The sequence below is a fragment of the Sciurus vulgaris genome (assembly GCF_902686455.1).
Source record: "Sciurus vulgaris genome assembly, chromosome: 5".
NCBI lineage: Eukaryota > Metazoa > Chordata > Mammalia > Rodentia > Sciuridae > Sciurus > Sciurus vulgaris.
Genome location: NC_136465.1, coordinates 175,293,053 through 175,311,663, shown reverse-complemented (window position 1 = coordinate 175,311,663; position 18,611 = coordinate 175,293,053). Strand labels below are relative to the sequence as shown.

General features: G+C 50.8%; 1 protein-coding gene and 1 long non-coding RNA gene across 5 annotated transcripts in view; one reads left to right on the top strand and one right to left on the bottom strand.

Annotated features, from left to right (window-relative positions):
• The window catches only part of PACSIN2 (protein kinase C and casein kinase substrate in neurons 2), a 106,551-nt gene that overhangs the window by 61,611 nt on the left and 26,329 nt on the right, over positions 1-18,611 (top strand). For 3 of the 4 annotated variants that reach the window (XM_079143302.1, XM_079143299.1, XM_079143300.1), the window contains exon 2: positions 15,526-15,663. The exons of the other annotated variant lie outside the window; for it this stretch is intronic. In XM_079143302.1, the coding sequence (XP_078999428.1) occupies positions 15,604-15,663 (60 nt within the window). In that variant the 5' untranslated portion in view covers positions 15,526-15,603. The remainder of the gene's footprint in view (positions 1-15,525; positions 15,664-18,611) is intronic. 4 annotated transcript variants of the gene reach the window in all.
• LOC306663001 lies at positions 8,085-9,606 on the bottom strand. Its single transcript, XR_013764325.1, has 2 exons — positions 9,420-9,606; positions 8,085-8,324 (listed from the first exon to the last, which is right to left on the bottom strand). It is a non-coding gene; the product is annotated as an uncharacterized lncRNA (long non-coding RNA).

Below are 18,611 nucleotides of genomic sequence, written 5' to 3'. Positions count from 1 at the left end.
TTGACAACTAAAAATCATTTTAAGAAAAAGTAATGTCTTTGGTTAATCTGAGTAACTATCTTTTTTTCCTTTTCTGTGATATCCAAGAGTTGTTAATATACGGCCTTCATGAGTGAGATCAATAATATACATAATTATAAAGGCCCTGACCCTGATCCTCTTTTCTGAAGCCAACACTTTACTCTGCAAGGACCTCAGCATGAAGGAGGACCCGTTGCCGTGGGAGCACCTGTGGGACTCCCTCCTGGGGAAGCCTGCTGTAGGCAGGACACGCTCGGCAGTGCTGTGTGCTCGGAAGAAGCGTAAGGCGAGTTAGCGTAGAAAGCCACAGGCGGGAATTGGTGGCCGTGGGCTAGATCGGAGGGCGAGGTTGGAGAGTCCCTGGGGAATGGCCCCAGAGGTGTGAGGAGCTGGCCACGCGCTCATTTCAGGGAGAGGCGTTCCAGGCAGAGTTCTGCGGTAGGGAGGGGGCCGCGAATTACCTTCAGGAAACAGTGGGCAGTCATTATGCTGCAGCAGAGCAGAGCCAGCAGGAGGACAGACAGGGGCCGGATCACGAGTGGACCTGCCACAAAGGGAAGGAGTGAGGGGTGAGCAGCATGCGGCGCAGGCTTTTGGAGCAGGTGGTGATGTGGTTTGTGTATTCACAGTTACCATGAGGAGACCAGGAATTGTGAATCTGGGTGCATTTTTCTGTCTACCTAACACTGATATTCCTCGGGAAGCATCCAGCTCGTGCTTTCGTTGAGCTTTGAAGATGTGAAGTCGTTGACACCACCTGCATCTGTTGCAGCTCGGGATTCTGCGAAGCATTCCTGACTCTTGGAAGAGAGTACTGTGTGTGGAAACAGCCTGGTTGTTAGCAATGATAGCAACGTGATCTGTGTGGTCCTGGTCATTTAAAAAACATTAATAGTGTATGCAGTAGCTCTGAGCCTGGCCAGCAGCTGGACGATTACAAAGTAGGACCGTGTCATCCAGTTTAAACCACATGGGATCTTTGTAGACAGATCTGGTTCCTCCTTGCTCCTCACCGCCGCTCCCGCTCCTAGGAAAGCACCAGCGTGGCCAGCAAGCCTGAGTCCTGGAGGAGCCCCACAGACTCTGATGCCCGCACCTGCGCCCACCGGTGCCCCTCCCCGTACCCCGGCCTGCTTCCCACTGGCTCCTCAGAACCCTGGGGAGAGCGGAGCTATAGCACCCTGTTGAAGTGTCACCCTCCCGCCAGTGGGGAGGAGGCGGTGCTGACCCGTTTTCTAGCTAAGGAAACTGAAGCCAGGGAGGTTGAGTGACTCACCTGTGTGTCTGGTAGGTGGCAGGACTGGGAGGAATGGGCGTCCTCCATTCTGTAGCATGTCATTGCTGCGCGGGTGTGTGTGTGTGTGTGTGTGTACATGTGTGCATGTGCACGCGCCACGCAATGCTGTGCCCAGCCTTGGAATGTGACTGTGCGCGCGGCAGGCCTGGATTCACCACCCTGAGCTGCCTGGGTGGGACGGCTGCAGCAGGCACTCCGTGAACTCCGAGTGAGTGAGTGGATATGCGCACACTGTCGCCCTCCTCCAGTGCTGGAGCCCCAGCTGGCACGTCACCTTTGTTGGCACCTCTCCTTCCCAGCCTGAGTCACACTCACGTTACTCCCCTCTGCCACGCCCACCTCAGTCTTTCACTGCCGCTGACTGACCCAGGCAGCAGTGTGACCTGAGTTCGAATCCCCGCTCTGCCACTTAACTGGCTGTGTGACTTGAGCAAGTGATGTGAACCCTTGTACCCCTGTTTCTCCACCTGTACATGAGAGTGTTCGTCAGAGCTGCCACGTTGGGCTGTGAGAGAATGAGCGGTTCCTAGCACCAAGCGCCACTGTGGGTGGGCCCTTCCCTGGAGAGTCACGTGCAGTCCATCACCAGCTCCAGGCTAGAGGGCCTTTCCGTCCTTGGCCCAATGTTTACCAGTGACCAGTTCTCACCACCATTGACTGTTGTCACCTCTGCCATCTGGTGAGGACAGAAACTGCATCCCACACGTCTCTGAGGGCATTCTTGAGTTCCCTACCACCCAGTGGTGCCAGTGCAGGGTCAGCACTTGGTAAACACTGAGCATGGAAGGAAAGGTGTCCTGGAGCCCGCAGCTGGTGACCGGACTGCACGTGACTACCCAGGGAAGTCCCCCAATAGGTGCCCTTTCTCCCAACTGCCCTGGATTGGAAGTGTTCTTTGTTCTGTCCTCAACATTTCCCTCTACCCAACCCTACCCTGTCAGACTTGAGGTTTGCATTCAGCAAATTTTATTTGTGTTGCCCGGTGTCTTTTAGGTCTTTGCTGCAGCCTCAGTGGGGATGCTTTTAAAATTTTTGGTTTCATTTGCTTAAAATGCTCTTTCTTCTGCAGTACCCGGGGTGATGGAAAATGTGTGACATTCATAGCCAGGACAGCAGCTTGGTGCTAGGCTTGGGACACAGAAGTAAACTCCATGTGGTTCCTGCCCTCAAGGACCTTTTGTTCTCGTGGGGAAGACAGGTGGTGGACAACTGATTTCCACGTAAGGTGGAATGGACTGCGTCCTGTAAGAGAGAAACATGGTGCTTAGAGTAGACCAGGCAGCAAAGCTGAGTTTGTACTGGGAAGACATCATGGAGGAACTAGCATCTAATCTTGACCTTAAAGAATAATTGGTCCCTTGACCTCCTCTGAGAGGCACTGCCAAGGAGGAAGACAGTGTGAAAGGAGGTGCAAAGCCATGACAGAGCAGGGCAAAAGTGGGCACAGACCAGACAAACTGGAAGTGGGTCATGGTTCTAGAGCCCTGCATTTGGCCAGATCCCCAGTTGCATGGTCAGTGTGACTGCACTCTAAGAGGTGGGCAAGCTAACCTTGAGAGAAAACCAGGTGGGTAAGTCACCTGCAGGTGCGCTGCTCCCACCTGACCCTTTACAACCCACTGCCCCCCTGCTGCGGCTGTGCCTGGCCTCCCAGAAGCCAGGGCAGGGTCTTCAGTGAGAAGCCTGGGGACCTGGGAGCAGAACACCTGTGAGTACTGGAAGCTGTGTGTGTTGATTGCTATCAAAAGACTTGTGGCATTGATGAAATTCTGCAGCACTAACATTGTGAGTAGTTTCTGTGATGTAGATGTGCTTGGGAAGCTTGGGCTGTACGTGGACGGTGACTTGTTTCACCATGAGACCTTGGTGAAGAGTTCACACCTGGACGCTGGGGTCCTGGAGCGTTGAAATGTGCTCAAAGGGAGGCTGTAGGCTTGACCCCACCATGTCCGAAGGATCGCAGTTAAAGTCAATGGGGATACACGCTTCCGCTCCCGTCGTTTCTCAGCTTTAATCCTCGCGAGTTCTTCCATAATCTCTTGCCATCAGAAGCCTCTTCTAACAATTTTTAGTTTAATCCTACTCCATTCTTTTTGAGAGAAAACAGTGAGATGCTAAAATGATAAGGGGTTTGTTCAAAGTCTTCCAAATTTGGGCCCTGAGAGCCCTTTGTGAAATTAAAAACAAAGGTTTTGAATCATTACAAATTGTGTTCAGTGGAGCTTTCATTTGGCTCGAGTGCCCGCCTGTGAACGCCTGGGATAGTTTTCTTTTAAAATTGGAATTCCAGGCAGTGACACCAGCGATTGAGTCCCTTCTCCTGATCTCTTGGCCATGAGCATCACCGTGCCTGTTCTTGCCTGTTGGGTGCACTTAACATGTTCAGACATTGCACGTCCCGCCAAGTTCAAAGGAGTGGTCCCCGAGTATCCACAGATGAAACGCTCTGACAGCTTATACTAAATAAGTTCCATATTTAAAGTTTTATGAGTATCATTTATTTATTTGATATTTATTAAAAACCAAACCAGCCTGAATCCTGTGCCTACCGAGAGTAAAGCGAGGGCTCACCTGTCTCCACGCAGCCAGCCCCGCAGGCTCTCGTGGGAGCTGTTCTCTTCTTCCACTTCTGAACATTTTTACTCATGCTGGTGATATTTGGCCTCCTAAAATATTCTCACGTAAAGCAGACAGTGAATTACCTCATGGACTGTAGACAGGTAGTGTGTTTCTTTAAGGACTCCCAAAGACAGCAGCGTTTTTGCCGAGGTATGTCTGAGGTGGTGGGCTTCCCTCTTCTCTCAGGGTGTATTCCCACCCCTTCTTAAGGGAGTGTGAGCTGCCCTTTAAATACAGATGGAGGGCGTCAGATTGGAAGCTTGCCCACTGTCTTTAGGATACTTGAGCCGGACAGTCCTGGCGAAGTCGTGGGACAGAGGTGCAGAGCTGTAGAGGTGGTGCCCTGTCCCCAGTCTTGATGTACGTGCTGGACCACAAGGTGAGGTTTGAAAGCTCCTGAAGATGACAGGAAGATGGCCTGGCCCCAGGGAGAAGAGCTTACTGCAGGTGGGGAATGGCAGACACAGGGCCGTTGATTCACTGTGAGAATGGTCAGGTGGCCAAGGACGTGGGAGAGGGCTGAGCAGTGGGCACTGGCGTCTGTGGAACAGAGCCTGTGCTGGCTGAGGAATGGCCATTGGACTTCAGACCATCATGGGCCTAGCAGGACTGGTGACTTGAAAGAGCAAAGCGGTGACTTGAAAGAGCAAAGCCAGAGGGACTTGGTGGTTGTGCCTGGTGGAAGTCGCAGGCTTGGGAGCTGATGCTGCGCCTGGCACAGAGTCCGCCTTGCTTGGAGGAGTCAGGTTCTCACTGCCCTTCTCCAGGGCGGTGTCCTTCCCCTGGCGGGAGACCAGGACTGTGCCGCGGTGTGGGATAAAACGAAGTCAGGTGCAGCTCCCTGCTTCCCTTTTCTTTGTAACTGCGATGGTTCAGTGTCTGCATCATGTTCGTTTCCAGAGGCCTGGTCCATCCCCGCCTCGCCACCAGCTCTGCAGCTTTCTGTGGGTAGTCTACACCACAAGGTGGTTTAAAGCCCTGTGCTAACCACCTGATTTTCAGGTGAGGGTTTCCAGTGCGGTCACAAGCTGTGCCTGCCTGGAGGTGCTGACTTTTTTCTAAAACTAGCCCGACAATCCTACTGTCCAGAGATGTAAAAACGTGCTCTGACTCTCGCTGCCCAGGACCATCCCCACCATGAGCCTCAGCGTCCTCCTTGTAGGGGCGCCTTTAAGCTTAGCCTCTTGCAGTGCGCGTGTTTTTTCCGTCCTTGAGTTAAGTGCACCACACAGTGTTCCAGAGAGATAAGTCACCGTTTGCTGATCTGTATCTCTTCCCTTTGAGGAGTGTTCACTTTTCCAGATGAAATCACTGGAAACAAAGGGGTGGGGCCAGATATTGGAGCGTTGACAGCTAGAGGCACAAAACAGTGCACTGGCCCAGGCCTTCCTCCCCGCACAGCCGGCAGGGCGGCGGAGGCCGGGGGCTGCAGAGAGGCAGGAGGCCTGCCTTTCTTACAAGAGAAAGAGCGGCAGCAGGGACTCAGGCCTGGGGCCCCTGTGCTGTCAGGCAGTAGGAGGGCCTGCTGGTAGATGATGGGCTCCAGCCACACGTCCCATTGTGGTTACCAAGTCCATTTGTGGCCAGTTTAATATGTACAGTAGTGCTCATAACAGAATTCTAACCACTGGAGTAGAAGCATCTTCCAATAAATGTGCCAATTAGTTTCCCTCTGTGGGTCTTCAGTCTATAAATCACTCAAGACACTTCAACTTTTCTTTTTTTCCCCTGTGGTGCTGCGGATGGAACCCAGTGCTTCACGCATGCCAGGCAAGTGCTCTACCACTGAGCCACAACCCTAGCCTGTGCTTGGTTTTTAATAGCATTCCTTGAGGCTTTAATTTTTAAAACTGGAGCACAGATATAAAAATCCGAGTTACCATGCAATTTATAGTCTTCTCTGGAGCTCTCAGTGACAGCCTTCTGCCTTCCACCCTGCTGGGTGCTGTGGCAGGCCGGCACGCCTTCCCTCTGCCTCTCCTAGAAATGCCCCGCACCTGTCTTTCCCATGCCCACTCCTCATCTTCCTGGGGTCCTTCAAGAGACCACAGTGGATAGTGACAGGCCATCCCTCTTGGTCTTTTTCTGGAGCCCTACGTCTCTCTGTTCTAGTGTTTTCCACGTGCTGCAGCTGCATGTCATGTGCCCTAGTAGGAGGGCAGGGACCATGTCTGTCCCACTTACTGCTCCATTACCAGGCTTGAAGAGCATCTGGCCCTTGGTGGATGTTTGTAGAACAAATGGGTAAATAGTGCCATCCTTAAGCTATGATCCTTCCCTCACCCAGGCAGAACAGTGGTTTAGGAGAGCTTCCAGTCACTTCCCAATTATCGGAGGACTTTCCTCCCAGGAGGAAAGAAGCCTTGAGCACAGCCATGTACTTTGGAGGCTGCAGTTCAACCTAGATCCCAGCCTGCCCCAAGGACAGGCCCTCTGCTGCTTTCTGTGGTTGCCACTAAGGAGAGGGCTTCCAGGGTGGCTTCCAGCAGAGACTTGCAAAGGGATGCTTTAGATGTAATGTTTTTGCTTTAAACAATAATCTTTTGTATATGTGTACATGTGTACTTGTGTATATGTGTGTGTCTTTTATTTAATTCTTTAATTAGTGAGAGAACAAATTAGATATTATAAACCACTCAAGTGAACACTCTGATTCTAAGCAGTTACTGTCAGATAAGGAATGCTGAAAAGACTTTCTAAAATGAGTAAAGCTCACAGAACTGGTCAGCAGTCATTGATATTATACTTGGTACAATTTGCATTTCTATGGACAAGCAGAAGTTAATCTAATTACTATGGTTTTCTGTGGTTAGCTTCATTTCTAGAGTACTGTAAAATAACAGGCAAAGGCATAGGTAACCTCGATTGCTGAGCTAGGAGCATGACCACTAAATTCCAATTTCAAAATCCTCCACAATTGTCCCTTACAAATGTGTTGTACATGATGGGAGAGAGCGCCCCAGGAAACAGAAGAGTCTTGTTCTTTTCAAATTTTTGTGAGCAGTTAGGAAACTTCACGGGGAACTCCTGAGCCTTGATTCTTAAGGTATACAGTTTCCTGAATGTTGGGGTGTCTCCGTACAGTCATAATTTCTTACTGTTCCCCAGTGTCATTCCTGACCTTGTAGAATGTAGAATATCTCTAGCAACAGAGAGATGAAATCCAGACTGTCTGGCGCTCCAGGGAGTGGTGGTCACAGGCAGAGCCCGCGATCCCAGGGCCTATGAGATCCAGGGAGGAATGACCTTTTCTCGTTTTTCTTTTTGGAACAGACTAAGGGGGTTAAGGACTAGAGGACTTACGTCATGTGTGTCTTTCGTTTGCCTCATACCTGTTATCAGGCCCCCAAAGGAAGGAAGGAGGTCATGCCAGCTTCCAGCTGGGGACGGGCAGCCTGCCTCCTGTGCTCCTCTGAGGCTGCTGCACTCCACCCGCTGCGCTGACGAGCGGTGCTCACGTTCCTCATGCAGAAGTCCCTGGGACCAGAGATACGGGCCCTGTACTCCAACCCAGTCTTTCTGGATCCCTGAAGAGTGTCTCTTAGAACAGAATATGGTACAGTGAGCATCTTTGAGGGCTTACTCTGTGCCAGCCTGGAGGACTCTGGGTGGGTTTTTCAAGAGGGTGAGGGGGAGGAAAGGGGTGGTGATTTGTACATCTTACACTTAGGATTTTCTTGCAGTCGAGTTGTAGGTTTGCTGTTTATCCACCTTTGGCGAGTCCAGGGGGTGCCTGCTGTCTGTCATGTAACTGGAATGTTAAGCTACCCGTGAGTGAAGTTTGCCAAGTGACCACAGCAGCTCTGCATCATGAGAAGGAGGGTGTGAGAAGGAGGGGAGGGGAAGACTGGATGTCGCTGTGCCCTCATCCACCCACTTGCCCACCCAGACCTTCACTGAGGGCCTACGACATGCAGTCCTGTGGGGCCAGAACTAAGGGGGAGGGGAGGTGCACAGAACAAAGCTCCTTGTCCTACAGGCCTGCACACCTCAGGTGTTCCCCCTAGTGCCTGCACTGTCCCTTTATCCTTCATTTCTCTTTATCCTTCCGTTTTATGGAAGAAGCAATTCCTGTGGTCTTATCATGCAAGTCACTAGCTGCTGCTGCTGCTGGTGCTTTTTTTTTTTTTTTCCTTCATTGAAATAGCGTCTCTGTGTTGCCCAGGCTGACCTTGTACTCTACCGATCCTCTGCCTCAACCTCCCAGGTAGCTAGAATTACATTTGTGTACCACCACATGTGGCTACCAGCTTCATATTAAATTTAATCTAGTCTATTGCGCAAAAACTGTTTATTTTGGTATTTAATAAAGTTCCTAAAAAATAAGGTTTCCTGACTGCTACTTTTTCATGGCAAACCACTCGTGTTTAACAGGGGGTACAGTAAGCTTGACTGCCGGGGTCCAGCCCTAGCAGGAGTCCATGGGTTCCACACTGGTAAATGGGGCGCGGGGAGACAGCGTTGGCGATGGAGGGAGAATGAAAGACACAGTTCTGGTGCAATCAATCCCACTTTATTCTGGGGAAGGCTGGGTTTATATACACTTTTCTTCAGGCTATGATGACAGGCTTATGATTAATAAAATCAAAGACGTTTCCAAAGCATAGGCAGAAATTGTTTTTACTGAAAGATTATGAGAAAACAGTAACCTTACAGATTATCCTTACTTAATCACAATTATTTTAAGCATATCTAACTACGTCAGTGAGCTAATACAATGTTTATTTCCTTAATATCTAAACTCTATACGACCTAAGACTATTTTTATTATTTTTGCGGTAAAGCGATAGACAAATAATGTCATGTGACCATCTCTACTAGGTCCTTCTGGTTAATATCTAAATTGCTGAGTTAAGGGTTACAGGAGGGCAGTGGTCCCAATGGTTATTATGTACCAACGTTTATTATAGGGGTGACATATTCTTTGTAGGAAGGAAGGAATGTTGTGAAACCTTATACTTTTACCTTACCACCACACATAAACAAAACCATCATCTGAATTAAACCACCCTATAGGAGACAGGAGGAGATCTATATCTACCTTCTCTAAGGGCTTGCCTTTAGGTGGGTACCAGGGCTTGCCATTGATAAAATAAGCTGGTCCATATCTAGTAGCTACTGTGGGAGGTGCTTTGTGCTTAGAACTTGGGGAAACATTGTTATCTATAAGTTTCTGTGCCCCAACAGGTTCTGGCTGTGCCAGTAAATGCAGTGTTTGATTTTTAACATAATAAAAACATTCTCCTGTAGTGAGGTTAACATCACAGGGTTTCAACATGTGTTTTGTCTCCGTGATGTTTTTCTGGAAATTTGTAGAATTATTCCCATCACCTCTAGCAAGATCCTCAGACTGAAGTGAATAATATAACATCCAAGCTAGGGAGGCATACATCTGGCTACAATCCTTTTAGGATGAGTCTCTGCAATCATCCTTGAGTGGAACTCTGTCAAGCACTGCAAGGAGAGCCAGGCGCCCCCGCACTTGACCCTTTGGAGAATTCTCATCAGAGCTTCATGGGTTCCTCCCTGTTCCCTGCCTGGCGAGGCTTCTCCCCACCCCTGCGTTTGGTGGTTCCCTTGCTGCCTCCAGCCGCGTCCATCTGCTTGCTTCCAGTCCATCCTCCGTCCTTCGGCTCCGCCTCCTTCTCATGCTGTCTGCATCGTCACAGGTCCCCTTATCACCTCAGTGGACCCTTGGCAACAGGGAGTGTATAGTATGTGCATCTCCAACTGGCTGTTTTAGCGTCATTGTTTTAGAAGGAAACAGTTTTGGGACACATACTTTCTTGTCTTTGCTTTTTTCCATGGTGATGAGAAGGAATCTAGAGTACCTCGGCATTCACTACCCCCAAAGGCTCTTTCCAGAATTAGTTGTGTGGAGTTCAGATGGCCACGTTCCTAAGCCAGCTTGTGGGGCACACAGTGTAGCCTGTGAGGTAGAGTCAGGGCCAGGGACACGTGCAGAAAGTGTCGTTGGGCGGGAACCCTCTCCTTACCCCAGCACTTGTTGACTGGGTATTGTATCGGCTCAATTTCTGTAGATTCCTGTAGGAAGAGGTCATCAGTCAAGTCCCGAGGAGCAGACAGTGTGAAATGTGCCGAAGTGCCAGGCCTTGTCGTGGAGAGAGCAGTCATGACTCGTTGGTCTGTCACTTCTTTATTTCCCAGAGTTCTTTTGTCCCTCTTATTGCCCCTGAGCCTCTCAGGATCTCAGGAGGTTTCAGGGCCGACAGTGCCCACCTCACAGAGGACGTTGGCGCTCAGAGCAGATAACTGGCTGAGTTCCAGAGGTGGAGCCCAGGCTCATTTTCCTCTCAGCTTCACGCTGTCTTCCTGGGAACTTTATCTTCCGGATGAGAAGCATCAATTAATTATCAAATGCACACACGGTGTCGTTTGGTATTGATAATGAGGGCTTTAGAAGTGTCCAGAACGTGTGGGCATTAGAGAACAGCTTGCCCCACAGCATGTACACAGTTCTGGCAGGTGTCAGGATTGCTCCTGGCCCTGGGAGAGCAGGTGAAACAGGGACAGCCCTGTGGATCTCTTCCTTCAGCAGGAATGTTCCCTCCAAAGCCTCAGTTTCTCCAAATTAGGTATTTCTTCAGGCTGGAGGATGCCACACTCACTTTATTGGTTAAGGACATTTGTGTGGGGGTGTCGGGGAAGAAAAGGAAAGCCAGCCTCTGAATGAGTCCCTCCTGTCCTCTGGGTGTTCTGGAGATCATACCAGCAGGAACGCTCTGGGACTCTGGAGCAGCGTGAGCTCCAGCCTGGCTCTCACGAGCAGGCAGCCCTGGAGGGCTTTGGATCCTTTGCACCTTGGCCTCTTTCCTGGGAAATGGGGACAGTAATACACCTGTGAGGTGAGGGGTTTTGAGGACGCAGAAATAATATGGCAGAGCTCACCTAGAATACCTAGTGGTGCCGAGAGGTGCTCAGAATCTTGCGGCCACTTGGATGTTGACTTATTCTACCCCCAGAACATTGTTACCTGGACTTCCAGGTGGGGCAGTACAACTACATCTGGTTAAAACAGTCTTGCTTTACCTGACCCAAACATGGCCACTTCCAGTCAGAGAGCCAATTTGGGGGAGTAATCAGTCACCGGAGTTATAAACACCTAGGGGATGTCATTAGGGAGCTCGTTTAGTTCCTTCCCTGTGGGCCTAGTCTTCTGTGGAATTCGGCATGGTTCTTTTTGGGGTGCAGCCTGCCTGCCGTGGTGCTGATCAGCTGCAAGTACCCACCTAGGAAGGCAGACCTTCACGAGGTCCATACTCCAACAGAGAGCCGGTGTTCATCTGGACAGGTGGGCATCTTGTTCTGGAAGAGCCTTTCCTCAGAACGTGGGCTGTGTCCTTCACTCTCTCCTCTTACTTCAGTTACTGTCTGCAGCCCCAGGCACCGTCACACGTGTGCACCCACCCTGTGCACGTGCCCCTTCCCCTGTGAGGAGGGAATGTGGCAGTGCCAGGAGGCCAGCCGTGGGGAGCTGTGGCTTATCCTTCTTCCCTCCTCCCTTTCTTTGCCAAACTTTCTTCTCGATTCTCTATAGGGAACATGGGTTACTTTCCTTTTTTCCTGAGTTGTAAATCCATTAAAAAAAAAAAAAGAAGAAGAATCTCTAAGTTGATGGGCACCCTGACACCCCTTTCACATTGGGTATTGCCGTTTTTCTTGTGTAAATATATAGCGCAGACATGGTAACATTTTATTTTGATAGGCATCAAGCATTTGTTACCAGTTTCACTCATTTACAGTGTCATAGAGCAAAGCATTTCTTCTGTTTGCATTTGACAAAATTTACCATTTGATTCTTATTTCCTCACTGTACTAATCTATTTTTGTTCCTATTTTTTAATTATTATTTTTTGAGGTGGGGTTTCACCCAAGACTGATCTTGAACTCCTGGGCTCAAGATCTTCCTGCCCCAACTCCTGAATAGCAGGAATTGCAGGTATGCACTACTGTACCCAGCTGTATTTCTGAATTTTATTGAAAAGAAATTGATGTGTAGCCATGGACTGTTTGTAGCCTCAGCACTAGCCGGTTCCTGAAACTTAGGTGCTTACCCGACACAGGAGACTTGCCACCAGCAGCGGTAACAGCAGGTTCCCGGCTTCCCTTTGAAGCTGACACGAGCCCTAGTGTCCCGATCCACACGATGCTCCCTGCTCTTTGCTTCTACTCCTGCTGGCCATCTCTGCGCCTGAGCGTGTTGATGTGACTCAAGGTCGTGTGGGCCCAGGAGTAGGCCTGGACCATCGGTCCATGTTGAGTCAGCGGTACGAGTCAATCTCACTCCCTGTTCATTGTGCAGAACATTCCTGTGAGCCTGAAGCCTGAGAGCTGATTCTGTCACTTATGTGAAGTCACCACGTGGGTTTCCAGGGATACATGAAATTTCACTGGTCCTCCATGGCCCATCTTGACCACCTTTATAGAAAGGAGGCCCTTCTTTCTGTTCAATACTTGAACAGATCTTATCTGCCTGTAACTCCTTTCCCAGCTTTCCCTTTGTCCTATGGAGGAAGGAACTCCTGCTCCCTTGGTATTTTCCTGGTATTTCATTCATGATACCCATGAATTGCTAATTATATGTGATCTACTATTAGAGGAAGAACTCAGATTTTAGAACCAGATGGAACCTGGTTTTCAAGCTTGCTCTCACCTTGTGACTTTGCCTAAGTAACTTGACCTTCAGGCTTTCAAGTCTGTGAAAAGGAAATAAAAATGCATGCCTAATGGGATTGTTATCAGAATAAACAAGATCGTAAAATACTGCTCAATTGTCCTTAGAGGGGCACTCGGAGCTTTACAGTGCATACATTAGAAAAGAAGAAAGTTGGAAAGTAGTGAGCTAAGGTTTTCCTTCAGAAGGTAGAAAAAGGACAAAGAGTTGAAAACAAAGAGGGTAGAAGAAACAACGTACTAAATAAATTAAGGAAACGGACAGTATGCATTCAGTAGACAGCTGAAACGGATGAGCAGACACTAAAGTCAACTCTCTTGAAAAAGAATAAAAACTGAGGAACCTCTGATGAGACTGATGAAGAGAAGGTGCACAAAAAGCCAGGGTCAGGTGGACTTCAGTCCAGAGGGGTGATCAGTAAACTGGAAAAAAATTATCTGGACTCCCTAGAAAAGCACAGCATTCCACAATCATCACCCAATGAAGTAGAAAATGCACGTGTGATCGTTACCTATTTAAAAACTGGACTCTGTAATTAATACCACTGGAGAAAACCCTAGGGCCAGGGTGGAGCTCGGGGGAGAGTTTGTTGAGCCTGTGTGGGGCCTGGGATTAACGTTGGCTTCGCAGAATCAGAAGCAAACCTCTAAGCGGTGCACACATTTGAGCAGTGCCACCGTGGGATGCCCTGGGGAGGTTGGCCCTTGCTGGGGGAAATGTCACAGTCACTGAGCACAGTGTTGCCATGAGATCTGGGCCTGGGCAGAGGAAGGGGAGCAAGGGTGGTCCTGGCCCCAGTTCTGCCTGTTGGCTTGGGTGAGTCCCTTCCCCTCCCTGGGCATTCTTGTCTAACGAAGGCGTGCTCCCATAGATACCCTTGGTGACTCCAGCATTCTGATTTGTTACTCCGTCGCTCCGTCTCCTACCCCTAAAAGTTGACTTTTGTGCTGAGCCTGTCCTTGGCTCCAGGTGCTTAGTAGGGGCTTCTTAAATTTTGCGTAGAACTGATCTTCCCTGAATGTCTGAAACATAGCTGCGTGCAGACAGAAGATGGCCTGATGGGGCCACCGTGACTCCCACCCCATACTAGATTCCTGATATTCCCTGAGGGGCTGGGCACAGAAACAGCTGCTCTAGTAGGGGACTTTCTGCTGCTTGGGCATGGGCTGGGGTAACTCCAAAGGGCCCTGGCTGGTAGCATAGGGCAAGGGAATGCTGTGAAATGTGGTGCCGGGGCCCAGGCAGGATGGCCTTTGTGACGTCCTAGCCCTTTGCTTGCAGAGTGGAGCCCCACTGCAGGTATCCTCACTGGGATTTCCTCAGTGAAAAGACCCGGTTGTCGGGGTGCATGGCTGTGACCAGCTCTGCCTCTTCAGCCTGCGTGGTTTGGAGTGCCTGGCTTTAAAGTACCCTAACTGTTCCTGCCTGGTATCGATGACCGCGGTGCATTTGCCTCTGGAAGCTCTGTGGTCAGCCAGAATGAACCCTTGCCACCAGCAATTGGCATTTAGGTCATAGACACCTGACTTATCTAAATTTTAGGTCGTTTTTGGAAAACATCTTGGTGTAATGGAGAGAATACTACCCTAGCAGGCAGACAGTTGGTGTCGAATGCTGGCCTTGACCATTTGTTACTTGGGGACTGGGGTGGCAGGTATTTAACCTCAGGCAGCATCAGTTTTCTCATCTATAACTGAGACACAAGGAATAAATATTACATTGCTTGTAACAATCATGATGACAGTAGTAATTATGTTGCTCTCTGTGTTCATAGCTCTTCGTAGACCAGCTTTTGCTGGAAGCCCTCTTTGTGTTTTGCCTCACAACAACTCTGTGATACAGGTTCCTTTATTATCCCTTTTTCATAGATAAGGCAGTGGAGTCACGGAGAGGGTAGGTAACTTGCCCACTGTTGCCCAGCTAGTAAGTAGGGAGTCTGGGATTGGAGCCTGGGCAGCCTGATTCTAGCGCCTGTGTTTATTACTGTATTTCTAGGCAGTCTCCCAAGAAATGGTGAGGATTAATGGGTGACATAAGGGGAGTACCCAGAACACAGCCTGGTACCTCGTAGGTGCTCCAAGAGGGTGCAGGCTCTACCTCGCCTGCTCCCACTGCTCAGTCGTTGGCCTCTTGGCCCCATGCTTAGGGAAGTGCAGGAGGCTGGGACCAGCGGCCTCATCTGGGCTGCATGCAGGTCACTCTGGCAAAGCTATCTGTGCCTGGGAAGGTGGTGGGCCCTTCATCTTACTACAGCAGGGGACATGACTTCCCCTTGGCATGGGCCTGCCTTGAATCTGGTACTCAGAAATGATGGATTTGTCTTTCTCTTTCTAGCTGAGCCTCACACAGAGGGTGTGTGAATTAATTGGTTAAACTTGGGTTGCTCTGGCTGAGTCCATCAAGATAGGGAATGGGATCAATGCCTAACTAAAGAAGAATGGGGTGGAAACTGGAGAGAGTGGGGTCAGGTGTTGAAGGTAGAATCGTGTCCACCAGGTGTCATCCCAGGCCTCGCCCCCCCAGATGATTAGAATGGGCTGGGGCAGGCCTGGCCCAGGACCCTGCCCGCTTCCAGACCTCTTCCACACGTGACCTCTGTCCTTTCCCTGAGGGGTGGGAAGACTGTCGGCCAGGGTATCAACCTGTCCGTCTGAGAACAAGGACTGTTCTTTAAGCTTCTCAGGAAGATGTTGAGGTCTACTTGTCAACACGAAGGCAGACAGGAGCAGGTGTGTGCCCGCCAGTGCCCAGAACTGGATTACGACTCTCTCCCATCCAAGGAAACACTCCAGCCGTGTGCGTGTGGGGAGTGCAGAGCACGGAAGTCCTGAGATGGGCCGTGCTTTTTCCTCGGGAATGCGGAAACCACAGCACCTGTGCTTTTCTCCCATAGGTGTGTCTGCAGATCTTGAGCATCTGGAGCTGACCCTGAGTCCGAGCGCTCGCTGCCGCCGCCTCAGCCTTTGGAGAGATGTCTGTCCCCTATGACGACTCCGTGGGCGTGGAGGTGTCCAGTGACAGCTTCTGGGAGGTAAAGCCTCACACCCTGCTGCTGATGCAGAGCCCAGGCCGCAGTCCTGGCCGCCTGTGTGTTTGGCAAGATGACGAGGCAAACACCCCAGAGCAGCCAGGCACTTGCGGTCAGGTCTAGATGGCGGCAGGAGAGGGGTCGGCCAGTTCAGGCATGCCTTCCCTCAGTGAAGGAGATGCTTGCCCTGTAGGAGTCAGATGCCTAAAGAGGTCTGGGCCCTTTGTTCAAGGTCTCCTCCACCTGCCCGTCCTCAGATGTCTCTTTTTATGCTCAGCAGCTATGTGACCAGGAGCAGCATAGGCCGATTACCCAACGTAGCCTGAGGCAGCTTTACAGGCAGCTTTGCGTTTGTTGGGATGGAGATGGCAGTGTGACATCATGCTGCTGCAGGGTGCAGGCAGGTGGCCAGAGGGCTGAGCGCACTCCCTTGAGCCTGGCAACATCTGCCTGCTGCCCTGCCCGAGAGGACCTCCCTTCCTGGCTGCAGTGTGAAGGTTTTGTGTTTTGTTTGTTTTGTTCCAGAAGCCATTCTTCCTGAGCCTCACTTACTTTTCCTGCCCACTGATTGAAGGAAAGTCAACATTTTTTGTTGTTTGGGTGGTGCTGGGGATGGAACTCAGGGCCCCATGCGTGGGAGGCAAGTGTTCTACCACTGAGCTACACCCCCAGCCTAGAAAGTCAGCTTTTGATCAAATGTTGTCCCTGTGGCAAAACTCCTTGAGCTTTTGGCAATTGTGGGTTTCATGAAAGAAAAAAAGCACCACTTTGCAGTTAAAAAGATCTGGGCTCTGGTTCTAGCCAGGCCGCCACAGCTGTGTGACCGTGGGCAAGTTGCTCAACTCATCTGAACCTCAGGCTCTTTTTCTGTAAAGGGTGGATACCGGTCCCCAGGGGAGGCTGCCAGATAAATCAGAGAAACAGCCATCAGCCCCACATGGGTTCCTCCGACACAGGAGCTCCAGTGATGGAAGAGTGAGGGTGACGTCCTGGTGTTTGCTGGGACAGCAAGAAACAGCTTCAGAAAACTAAAGTAATTGGGGGTATCAGTTTGTGTCAAGTCAAGCGTCATCTGTGTTCTGATTTAATGGAGACAGGTGATCACAGAAGCCCAGGGTTTGAGCTAAGGGGCTCAAGTGTCCATCAGTACTCTCCTTTCCTGTTTTGGTGAAAGGCCACAATTGACTTTGAACTAAATTCTTCATTCCATTATAAGTATGTACTTAGTCTGATGTGGTGCTACTTGCACAGTCCCTGCTCTCTGGAGGCCGAGGCAAAAGGATCTCATGAGCCCAGGAGTTCAAGGTCAGACTGGGCAAAACTGCAACCTGTCTCAAAGAGCTGCTTCCTGGGGTGTGAGGGGTGCTTTCTTCCAACTGGACCCCCATTTCTTTCCCAGGGAGTGCTTCCTCCAGGAAGCCTTCCTTGACTGGCCCTGGCCAGCTTTGGCAGCCTTCGTGCCTGCTCATCCAGGGCGTATTGTCACTGCTTGCTTCTTCATCTGTACTGTGAACTCCCTGCCATCGAGGACGTGTTTCTCATGTGACAGTCTGGGACTCAGCAGAGGGCCTGACAAGCTGAATGGTTGCTGAATGACCGAAGGGAGGAGTGGGTAGGGTAGGGTGCGAGTTCATCCGAAAGGGTGAGGCCAAACTGGGCAGTGCCATGGCTGCTCTCAAGACACACACACACGTTTGGAATAAGGTATGTACTCAGATACCCATAATACTGAGCGGAAATCATTCTTCCTGGAAGCATTTATAGAGTACCTACTAGGTGCCAAGCTCTCTTCTGGCCTTGGGGATGGATAAAGCAGACAGAAGGGACTTAAATGGTCCCAGTCAGAGGCTGTGTGGATCCAACAGCAGGCCGCCCTCCCGACTGGGAGCACCAGCTGGGTTGGGGTGCCATTGGGCTGCCTACTGTTGGAGAGCAGTGACTCCCTGTCCCCTGTCATGTCCCATGCTGGGGGCACATGCTTGTATGCAAGCTTTTGAGCTGTGAACTTTTCTGAGGGCATGTTAAGCGACAAGGAGTCTAGAAATGAAAACCAGTGCTCTCGGCTGGCTTTCCCTACCAGGCCTGCAGCCCTTCCAGGGTTGCAGTTTCTCCTTGCAGGCAGGAGACCCAGGCTCACAGGAGTTCAGAACTGCCGGCCTCACGTAGGAAGAAGGCGTGGAGGTGGGCACAGGCCTGTGCGCGCAGCCTCCCAGCCTCTGCTAGAAGAGAACCATCCTCTGCAGCGATGGCCGCAAGTGAAGTGCTGCTTCTGTGTTGTGGGCTCAGAGTGGCGAGGGGCCTGCAAAGCTAGGCCAGCACTCCACCGCTGAGCTACTTCCCACCCTTTTTTATTTCATTTCGAACAAGGTCTTGCCAGGTTGCCCAGGCCGTCGCCGAACTTGAAGTGCTGCTTCGACTTCCCGAATTGCTGGGCTGTCCGTGTGCAGCACCACACTGGCTCATCCTGTGCCTGACAGCCTTGAGCACCCCAGCTGCACCCGTTATTGGCTGCTGTCCTGTGGACCTGCTTGGCTTGTGGTGCCAGTGCCTAGCCCTGGGCATGGGACGTGGTAGGAACTTGGGAGTTGAAGGGATGAGCGGTAGTAGTGCTTGGGCAGAAGTGGCTGAGGGTCCTCCCAAGAGCTCTCCCACTGCTGAGCCCGTGTGTCCTCTCTGGGTGCCTGGGTTCTGGTACAGAACTGGCCATTCCAGCAGGCAGGTGCTGGACCTCCAGACTGCTCACTGCATGCAGGGTAGACACCATAGGGTAGAGCAGCCATGGCTGGTGCCAGTCCCCTTCACCTAGCTACCCAGTAAGAGTCAGCAGCCAGCCAGATGGTGTGTCTTAGCTGCTGCCACAGAGCATGAAACCTGTCATTTTGGTTTCAGTTGTGCCTTCCATGTGCACTGTGTACAGCATGCCCTGGAGGTTGTGCACTCACCGTTGCTGA